The sequence below is a fragment of the Patagioenas fasciata genome, chromosome 3 (genome assembly GCF_037038585.1).
Source record: "Patagioenas fasciata isolate bPatFas1 chromosome 3, bPatFas1.hap1, whole genome shotgun sequence".
In the NCBI taxonomy this organism is placed as follows: domain Eukaryota; kingdom Metazoa; phylum Chordata; class Aves; order Columbiformes; family Columbidae; genus Patagioenas; species Patagioenas fasciata.
The window spans coordinates 49,931,410-49,942,427 of NC_092522.1; the positions used below are offsets into that span (position 1 = coordinate 49,931,410).

General features: G+C 42.2%; 1 protein-coding gene across 5 annotated transcripts in view; it reads left to right on the plus strand.

Moving 5' to 3' along the window:
* Nucleotides 1-10,463, plus strand: part of TRIM67 (tripartite motif containing 67) — a 40,080-nt gene extending 29,617 nt beyond the window's left edge. For all 5 annotated transcript variants that reach the window (XM_071806334.1, XM_065834603.2, XM_065834605.2 and 2 more), the window contains 2 exons: nucleotides 2,830-2,992; nucleotides 4,518-10,463. In XM_071806334.1, coding sequence (XP_071662435.1) covers nucleotides 2,830-2,992; nucleotides 4,518-4,583 — 229 coding nt within the window. In that variant the 3' untranslated portion in view covers nucleotides 4,584-10,463. The remainder of the gene's footprint in view (nucleotides 1-2,829; nucleotides 2,993-4,517) is intronic.
* Nucleotides 10,464-11,018: the final 555 nt, after the last annotated feature.

Here is an 11,018-nt window from a genome sequence, read left to right on the forward strand (position 1 = left end):
TATTTTTCAGTAATAGTGAAACTTATTACTATATTAAATTCCTTTAGCCAGTCCATGCAGTCCTTCTGTGCACATTGTCCAAGCTGCTGCTGAACTCAGAATAACAGGCTCCACTGCCACAGGCAAGGGCATTTTTCATGGTAGCCAAATTCTCCTATCTGTACTCTGACCTTCTGGCTTCCACACAGCACTTCCACACTCAGGACTTAACTGTTGTGCCCAGAAATAAAAATGTGCAGGACTGTGAGAAAAGAGGTGTGAAGATTTACTTGAAATAATGAAAGAGTGGCGCATATCTTCAATAATGCATTATCATTTAATGAATGCTAAGTATACATTGAAGAAGTCTTGTAAAAAACAGTTGTATTTTCCTTTTACATGGCCTGCAGATTATTAGGGACTTGTGGCATAACTGTCATTAAGTGGTTCAGAAAAGGCACTACAGTAAAGCAGCAGCTCTTTTACATGATGCCGCAGAAGTATAGCAGGAGAGAGCACCATCAATTTGGGTCCCTTGAGCTAGATGATGTTTTTATTGCAAGCAAGGATTTCATTAGAAAAAATACCTTGTAATACTACCTAAATGATGTACGGAAGAGCAAGGAAATACCTTGCTTAAGTTTGCTCATGAAACTTCCTGCTAAAGGAAGTGACCATGACAGAAAACACTGGGTTCTTCGAAGTACAGTTCCCAAGGAAATCACAGGATGCTCTGGAAGAGCAGCTGTTCGACCTCAGAAGAAGTCCAGCTCCCTGGTGGCATCATGGCAAAGTGTCCTCTGCTCACCTCTGCCCTGCCAGAGCTGGTTGTCACTGAGGTGGGTGGTGGCTGAGGAAGGGGGCAACCTACCTGCTGAAGTCCTGCCAGACTTGTGGCAACAAGGATGGGAGAGGGTCCCCATCCCTCTGCTCTGGCTCCAAGCCCCTGTTCTCCTGGAGAGGCCACAGCTGTGTCTGGTGCTTGCCTGGGCTGGGCTCTGTAAGCGGCACCCATCCCGTCTTCAGCCCGACTGTCCCCAGGGGCTGCAGAAGAATCACTCAAGGTCACTGTGCAGCACACAGCTAATTAGCTCACAAGAAACAAATTAGCTTATCATATAGGAAAGAGGAGAATAATCTCAAAAAGGCAATGTTGCTGTTTCTGTTTCCCTGAGAGAATCAAGGTCATTTAAAAGGACGTCATAGAAATCTGTTTTAAAACACTGCAGGATATAAACCGTGGTGCCCTACAATCAAAACTGTTCCTAAATAGAGAAAAAAATAACATAATATATTTGTAAATAGCTCTAGATCATAGTACTGTTGCTTCCCACAGTCACATCCTAAGTTTTATGATGGGGTGCTTTTAATAAAAACAGTCTAGATTCTGAGATACTGAGGAGAGGTAAGCATCTTTTTGTTGGAAAAGAATTTACTTTATGGTTTTGGAGAGGAGTTCAAAGAGAAACCTATTAATGCCTACAGGACCAGAAAGCAAATAAAGGGAACCTGAGAACTGTATAGTTTGAAATCTAATACATCTGAGAGCCCAATTCATGATTCTCAGCTATACTGTTATTGCTTGAAGAGTTTTAAATGGAGAAGTCAGAATAATATTCCATACTATTATGCCACAGATACAGAATTTCCTTTACCTTCAGTGGAAATAACGTGCCACAGTTAGTCTAAAGGAAACTAGTTTATGACATCTAGTGGACAAGGTGGAAATTTCTTACCCTGCACTATATTCTTCCTAATCATATTTTGATCCCTCCCCCTTTATTTTTAATGTTTTGCCTACCTATTGTGATAAATTCTATGTTAAAATTGCATTAATCTTGTGAATGTTGTGTGCCTGAGGGTAGTGTGTGGGACAAAAGACAGCTGCTTCCTTTCCTACTGCAAACAATTCGAAATCTGATTTGCGCTGAACAAATTGTGTCAGGCTGTAAATCCATTGCAGAGGCCTGTGATATTAGCAGAGCATCAGTGCCTGTGGCCAATCTGCATATCCAGTAGATTTTTTTGCTCAGTGCTTTTTAAAGTAATACTGGGTTTGACTAACCCCCAAATCAAAGTGCATTAATGTCAGATCGCTCAAGCGTGTAATGGTTGGCTGGGTCTGTCCTAGCAAGCTCTGATACCACGGTAACTCTCAGCAGCTGCTCCTGACACAACCAATTATCACTGGTAGTAATAACTGTGCCTGCACACTTGAAACAGCTCCCAGTCCTGTAGCTGATCACCTTGTCAGTCAGGGAGCTACACTTATCCCTAACCACCCCCACTTCTCTTCCTCCCCAAACCCAGTATCTCTTGTACCTGTGCTGGCTCCCTGGTCTCTGGAAAGCTGAGTCCCCTTAGGGTGAGTACTTGAACTGGAAATCTGAGTCTCGAGCTGTTAGCAGGTGTAATGATTACCAAGGAACACCTAGGAAACCAGCTTTCTGCTTTTTAATTCCCCGCTGCACATCACTGCACCATAGCAGGGATGCTCTGAGGAGCCGGGTCTCCAGGACTCCTGTTCCACTGACCTGACATGCTCACCTCCCTGTCCCTCATCAGCTGCAGGAACCTGTTAGCTCTAGACCCTATTTTCAGCTCTTAGATTGCAGCTGGAGGAGAGATGGACCTAATTTCTCTTTAGGATCCACCCGTTAAGCTCCCATGAACGTGGTGCATACGGTTTAGATAAAGGTGTGGATCAGTCATTACCAAATGCTGTGGGGATAACAATTTCACCGTGCTGCTCCACTCTCCCATTGCTCAGTAGGGCTGCCATGTCTTAGAGAGAGCAACGGCGGTGTAGCACTCTGCCTACACCATCAGCATGGTCCCTTTGTACCTTAGGACTGAAGGAGGAGTTTCTAAAGGTGCCACTGTTGGTGTTCTCCTGGACCTGAACAAGCACAATCTGACCTTTTACATAAATGGGCAGCAGCAAGGGCCTCCAGCATTTGAAAACATCGAGGGTGTCTTCATGCCTGCACTGAGTCTCAATCGAAATGTCCAGGTAAGTCTTCTGCAGTTCAGTCCAACTTACCCTGCTCATCTGAAGGAGAATGTGTGCTACCAGCCATTGCTGCTGGGCCTAGTAATGTCATCTGTAAGTAGTTAGTAGGGACAGGGGCTCTTTCCCTCTCAGACTGACACCTAAGCTACTAAGACTTTTTCGAAAACTGCATTACACCTTCTGCCTTCCCTCGTAGATGTGAGGAGTAATGCTGTGTAAACAAGTAAAAGTACCTATACGCACTAATTCCTGCAATTATTTTACTGCAGCACTCCACTTAGAAAGCAGCGGTGCTAAGGCTTCCTCTGGCAGTTTGACTAAAATAATGAGAATCCTAACTCCTTTTAGATCTTGTGTTTGGAGATCATTAACATTGGCAAGAGACAGAAATGTGAGCAGCACAGCTGTAAGTACAGCAAAGACAACATAGGTCAGAGAATTAGTGCAACAGAGAAGATGCAGCCAATACGTCATTCCTGCTCTTTCTGAATTTTGGAGATTGTTCTCTCTTCTCAAGAGGCTCTCCTCTTGGAGGAACCTTCTTTAAATATAATGCTTTTTTACTTCAAGACCACTGCATATGGCTAGAAATAGGACATAGTGTAAGAGAGAACCCATGGAAACATCCAGGAGCCTGAGGACTTCCAATCCCTAACATTCTGTGATTCTGTGTGTGATTAAAGGAGGTCAGCTTAGGTCAGGCAGGACCAATGCAGCCAGGGTGGAACATTCATAATCTAAAACACTCAAACTGAAACCAGAAGCCTGACATGGATTTAATAGTACACGAATATTTAGCATTAGTTACTGGTGGCATCCAAATCTTTCAAGTTTCATAGCTTTATTGTATTTGATTCACCAACATAGAAGACAAAGGTACTTCTCTGGGTGCCTCACTGCTATATTCAACAGATTTTTTACTCACAACCTACCTTCAGTTTTAGCTACCTACATCCTTTAAGTACCTGGCTTACATTTCTTAAGACAGAACGTTACCAACAAGTGGGCAGGGGGAACTCAGAGATGATGCTTGTGTTTGCTGTTGAATTTTGGTCTGGTACATCTGCGCAGGGATCCTGACTTTGTGGAGAAGTCAGGTTACAGAAGGAGCAATAAAATGTCTTGTGCTCTGTCCTGCCAGGACAGCAAAGAAAAAAGGTTTTTCTTACATTTAGTACCTGGACTTCACTGGGTGATCCCTGTCCTGAACTGCTCGGGCTTCCTCACACAAAGGCACCATCCACCTTGTGTCTAGCAAGCAGCACTGCTGGACACCTACAGCTGGTGGCTGGATTTGGGAAGAGATGTAGACACCTGGCTTCTAGACCCCAAGATATTCAGGGAGAAGGAGACCTGTTCATTTCAGGGTCTCAGTACCCTCTCTGTTAATACTCTTGATGACTTAGACCTGGACCTGAAGTCTCGCAACCCTTCCTCTGTCATTTACTTGCTCCTGGCCTTCACTAATTATTTCTGCTGAGGATGTCCCAGTTTTGACTCTACATGTTGTTTCTTCTTTGTGCAGGTGACCCTGCACACAGGACTGGAGGTGCCGCAATGTGTAAAACAGCCCAAGTTGCCCAACAACTAAGGAAGCCCCTGCCCGTCCCTGCGCTGGATTCTGTAAGCTTTCTCAGCGTGATTTGGCACTTTTTAGTAAGTCAGTAAAAAACCATTCTCTTCCATGACTTAAAACACTGTACAACATGTTGCTCACTGAGTAATCTGCTAGTTACAGCTAGCCCACTCCATTTTTAATTTTACAGCCATAGCAAGCATACCCACTGAACTGAACTTGATTGCAGATGGGTACCTGAACATATCTACACTGCACTGCATACATAGTACACACACGTGCACACACTCACACACATACATTTATAAAGCAAAAGGTTAAATGAGTGTATTTTTTTCTCTCATGGCTGGATTTGTTCTAGAAAGATATTAGAGATGCTAGAAAAAATGAGTAAAACATGGCTGTTGGAGCAATTTACCAGGAGGTGAACTGGATTTCTTTGTCACCTGAAGTCCTTCAATTGAGACAGCATATGTTTTGACAACTGAAATGGAGGCTGTCTGCTCAGTTAAAGAATTCTTGGTTGTTCATTACATTCAGGGGCTCAAATGACCATTAATTATTCCTTCTGGTTCTAGACTGCAGTAAGCTATGGGATAACAATCCCCTAGAATTCAGTGGCAGAACTTACTTTGTTATCTTCAATGAGAATAACGTTGGTTTCTAACACGGCCACATCTGTTATTCATTTAAGCTAGAATCATGATATGTGCAGAACTCAGATATGAAAAGCAGAGAGAAAAACAACCTTGGCACATTTTAGTAGTTCTTGTTTAGGTGTGATTGTGGAGGCTATCACAGACGGAAGACCTGATTGTAGTTATGAGCACAATTATTGCAAAACAGTGCATGGGATATCCCTTTGAATTGAATATTTAAATACAGTACATGCAAAGCAACCCATTTAGAAAAATGCTGCTTTCCAGCCTTGAGCCTGATAAGTCCTGGGCAGCTGTAGTTCCAATGTAGCTTTGAGATCAGAAGCCTTAATTTTCTATTAGACTAGTGTGAGCTAACTAATGTCTTGATCCTAATGAAGCACTTGAGTGAGAAATTCATAGCATTAATGTGAAATCCATCCTGAAGAATTTTTCCAGATTGGGACATAAATCTTTTGTGAGATTTATGTGTGTCTGGCACCTCCCATGAAAACAAGCAACCGTTTCAGGTGCTGTCCATGACAACTGGAGTCTGGCTGACGGGGAACTTCCCATAGCTGTGGCACAGCCACCCGTGTGCTGTTGTCAGGAAACACCTTAATTTGTGTGTGTGCTTCTTTTCCTCTGAACCCAGTTAATGTATGCTAGTGTGTGTGTGTGTATAACAGTAATGCAGTAAGAACACAACGCAGCAGACTGCGTGAGCTCATGACATCTCAGACTCTGCCACTAAACCTACCTAAGTGTGGTGCTATCAAATAAGAAAAGCCTAAACTCTTACATCCCATCGAGGTACTACTTCCTTTTTATGAATCCTGCTGCTTATACAAATTTTCCTCTCGAAGCACACACATACGCACACACACATTGTTACAAGACATGTAATTATTAAACCTGAAAACAAATAGTCTAACCAAAATCCAGCTTACTGCCTTGCATTAAACCACAGCCACAGGACGGACAGCTCAGACCTGCTTTCAGGCAGCCTCCTGGCCCCTCAAGCATCCTGCTGCTGCTCCACTTCTGCTCTCTGGCTGGAGCCCATCGCTCAGGTAGTGCTGAGGGATGGCAAGGCTTCCCCATGACAGAGCAGCCAGGATCCTCCCTGGGGTCATCCCACCTCAGAGCCATTGTGGGGAGCTGCCGAAATAGTCCTGGGTTCTTGCAAAGACAAAAAGCAGTCTGCCATCATGCTGCCTGTAACCAACCAAGCATCCTGTAGCTCACTTCTCCTGCAGAACAGCACTGCACCTTCAGTGATGTCAAGACTGAAATAGGAAGCAAAACTGATGACGGGAGAAATTAATGTAAGTGGGAAAGCAACAGTACTTTCTTCAAAGTCTGGAATGGATTGTGTTAGCAAGCTTGTAGACGTTGGAATAACTGTGCTATGCTCATCGTGGTTTCTTAAAGAACAGCAGAGACCAGCTGTGTTATAATTTTGGTTTAACTTAATACCATATGAACTCATGCAGGATTTTCTAATTAGTGGGTCTGTTTTAACCTACCTCAGCTAGAATGCTACTGGACCCCGAATTTCCTCTTGAGCGTGCTCATTGTAAAGTTGTCTCCTACGAAGCTAACAGCTGTAATCATAGCATTGGCTTTGAGTATCACCAGTCAGAGCAGTGTATGGAAATACTGTACATAAGTTGCACATAGTTTTTTATATTGGGAAACATCTCATTATAGTTTTAATACAGAGGGCACTCCATGTTCACTTTAAAAGGACATTGTTTGTTTTGAGACTGAACCTTTGTCTTTACTCCCAGCTTCTGCGAAGGAAACTCAAATGAATTTACATCTTTCCAATCTTCAGCCACTGCCAGATGCTTAAAGTTAATTTTGAATGGGTTTTAGAAGTGTTCAAGGTACTTGGTTTTGGTTTTCATAGTTGCTTTGGTATCAGTTCCTGATGTGTTATACCTTGGGGAGAATGCAGTGAGTGGTACAGGTTACTAAGTTCTCATGGAAATAAGGACAGGAGCTAGGGACATAATTCAGAGCTGCAGAGAAGCTTGTTTGTTATCCTCTACACATTCTAATATTCATAAATGCGGAGTACAGACTACCTACCACTACAGTCTCCGTTTAACCTAGTGGAAATGCAAATAAAAAAAAGGGAATATAGTTAGAAGTAGGTATCTGGCTTTAGTAAGACTAATTTAGCCTAGGTCAAAAACTAAACAAAGTGGTTGTATGTGTTAGTTGTGTACACATTCAAGGACTTGGATTTGGCATGGCCTTGAGCAATAAACCAATTACTCCAATAGAGTGTAGTCTCATGTCTTCAACTGGATACCTTTTGGTAGTTTGATTAACAGAAATAATGATTAAGTAGTTAGAATTATGCTAGGAAACTATTTACTGCACACATGACTATTTATGTGGAGCATCCAGATGGCCACGGGAGCCACCTGGGCATAGGCAGAGCAGAATTTTCCCTTTGCAGAACAGCATCACATGGGGACAAGTGGGGCACTTCTACCTCTCTGCTCAGGCTGGAGGTAGCTTGCCTCTCTCCAGCTAACTTCCCTGAGGTCTGGCTAGTTATAAACCCAGCAGTTCACATGTTCTTCATCTGCAGCATCTCTTGCGCCAGTTTGCATTTCCTCCAAATCCTTTGTTTAGGAGGAAGCCAGCCTTTAGTAGTTCAGTCCTTGCAGAAACTGTATTGCTGACTGTCCAGGGAGAACCCAGGGGGCTGAAAAGTAGCATAGAGACTTCTTTGGATGTCTCCTGATGCCTTTGATTCCTTGATTCCTGGACCCACACAGCTCTGCCTTTCATAGGGCTCTTTGCTCCTAGATGCCAGGCTGTTCCTCATCAGGAGGAGAGCAGAGCCTTTTGCACTGGGATGAATCTCATCCGCTGTGGTGCAGAGTCCACACAAGGTAGCTATAAATTGACTTGACATTAAAAAAACCCTCAAACCCTCCTTTATTAAATGTAACAAAGCTTGACTTCTGCATGTGCCAGTTTGTAACCTCTGCACTGCTGCTAAATAAATACAGCAGGCAAACTTTCTGTCTTGCAGAGCCACAAAGGACTCCTAGCATTTATCTACCCCTGTAAACACCAACATTAGCCTTTGTGAATCTTCCTGGCTCTTTCCTCTGCATATTTCCCTGTTTAGTGGGAGCAAACAGAAGCACTGTGCCATCAGAAGCACCGTCAGACTTGCCAAGACATGCAACACTACACAATTTCCACTCCTTTCTTTTCCCTCATCAACTCAAAAAGAACTCACTGGAAGACCTCTAAGACCCAATATCAATATAAGCACAGGCCTAGCTGACAGTCTCTTACTACTTCTGCTGTGGAAAGGTATGTGCTGTACAATAAACATCAGTGAGGACAGCAGCATACTGTGGTGCAGCATGAATTTGGAAAGCAATTTGGCTTCTAAAACAGAAAAGGCAGGCAAACAGCACTGTGACCTCCCACACTTGCCTATATATTTAAGATACATAGAGGAAAATATATTGGACTGAACAAAATAATAATATAAAAGCATGAGCTTACATATATCAGAGTTTATGAGGAAAAGTGTTAAATGTAATTTATTATATGCATAATGTTTCATCACATTGTAAATAATGCCATTATAGTGTATTGCTGTAGTTTGTTCTTGGCTGGTGATAGAGTTCCGTCATAGTGCTGTGTAAGCTTGTTTTTTAATTTTTTTTTTCAAAGTGTAGTTAGTAAAGATGGCAGAGAGCACCCCATACTCTTGTTTCCTAGTCATTCTAGGGAAAGTAGAAATGAGATGCAGATCTTCTTTCTTTCTTTTTTACATAGTAGTCTTTCTTAAACAAGGAAGGAGAGAGAAGAGGTCAAGGTTAAACTGCCACTACCACTGTATGAAAAACCCTGTGTTCGTGACTCCTAACTAGAGGTGGTGCATTTTAGATCACAATTCAGATAACCCATTCCTTCGAGAAGGGATGCACAGTACCAGCAACGTGGTAGCAGCAGCTTTCTGGTGTTACCTAGTACATCCTTTGCTCGCAAACAGAAAGAGTTGTTAGACCTAGTCTCAGGCCTTACCAGTTTTGCAGCATTCTGTTTGAACAGCAAAGTAAACAATTCAACTTTGAACCAGGCAAGATAACATGCAAAACCCCAAGCATCTTGGCTAGATCAACTTTGGAAGGGAGATTACAGTTTCAAGTCCTTCCACAGGTTACGGTAACAAATCAAACACACTGCAAATGTAAAGGGAACTTGTCACTGAAAATTATCAAAACAAAAATGGAGAGTCTTTTTATTTTTCAAAAGTGAGCTGCTTCTAGTTTTTACTGACAACATTTCTGGCGATTCCTCTGCCCAGCACTACTGAATACTGCACACACGCAACTGGCTGGAGCGGCAGCCTGAAGCACAAATCCATCACAAATAAGACGCACTTGGTCTCCTTACACGCAGAAGCCCACGTGCAAGGCACAGAGACTGATATGTGGGGCTCCTACACCTTTGCACAATATAGGAGATAGATGTGCATTTCACTGAGAGAGGTACTCAGCAACATTTCCCTTCTGTTAAAAGACCTTTTGTTACATTTGTATTGCAAACAAATCCAAGAAGAATTAATCACAAAATTATTTTTTATGCCAATTGGAGAATTTATAATGTTTTCTTGTGAAGCAAGATTCCTGGATCATGATTGCATTCCTTCATCATCCACCTCCCTTAAATGTTGTCAATAAAAACACTAACCTTTCTAGGTAGCATGGTGAGAAGACATTATGTGATGAATATTAAAATAAATGCATGAGGTAAACCTGCTGTTATTTCTGATTGTTATATGAAGCATGAATAACACTAATTAAAATGTTGGCAACAAAGTGCAAAGGAATACAAAACCAGTATTCACTTCTGGTTAAATGAAAGACAAGAAGTTGTTTCTGTGTTTTCTTAACCACAACATCTTTTTCTTTATCATCATTTCCCATAGCTTATATGAATTTGGAGCTGGTGAAATATACATCTCTGCTGTATGTGTCTATCACCAGACCAAGAGGAAAATATAAACTTTTTATAATTTTTTACCTGTAGCAAAAGTTTGTATTTTTTGAATTAGAAACAAACTGCTTTTTGTCTTTTGGTCCAACTAAAACTTTGTGTATTATTACTACTATTATTATTACTGTTATTATTACCCTTTTGGAAAAACTGACACGAGTTTATTCTGGTTTACAGTTTCTAAATAAATTCTTAAAACATTGCCAACAAATTCAGGTTCAGTACCCTATTTGTTCTTACAAATTATTACAAAAAATATTATGTCATAACGTAGATGAGGCGCTTGTGCAGGACGTACACCTGCTGGTACCTGCCTGCGCTGTTACCATAATCAAGAATAATGCGGTAGCTGGAGAAAGCCAAGAGTCCTCCCTCAGAGTGACCATCTGTGCTGCAACTACAGCCATGTCCTGGATTCCGTGACATGGAGCACCTCTCTTAGTACCACTCTATCAGCTCTGGCATGTGTTGGTTTATAGAGTACCTGGGGATGTGCTATCTGGCTCCAGCCCATCTTAGACACTTGGGGTGATTTCTTAGTCTCCAGAAATTTTTGACACTGGAGTGAGCAGAGCCTGAAAATAACTATGACACCAGTAGGATGCCATTGGAAAGGCCGTTGGGTAAGTATAGAAGTCCAACTGGGCAGAAAAGACAAAATTTTGTGAGATGGTTTAAAATGACATACTGTCCTGGAGCTGCACACTGCTATCAAGCAGATGCCTTGAAAGGCACCAAGCAATGCTGAAAAGGTAGCACACATAGC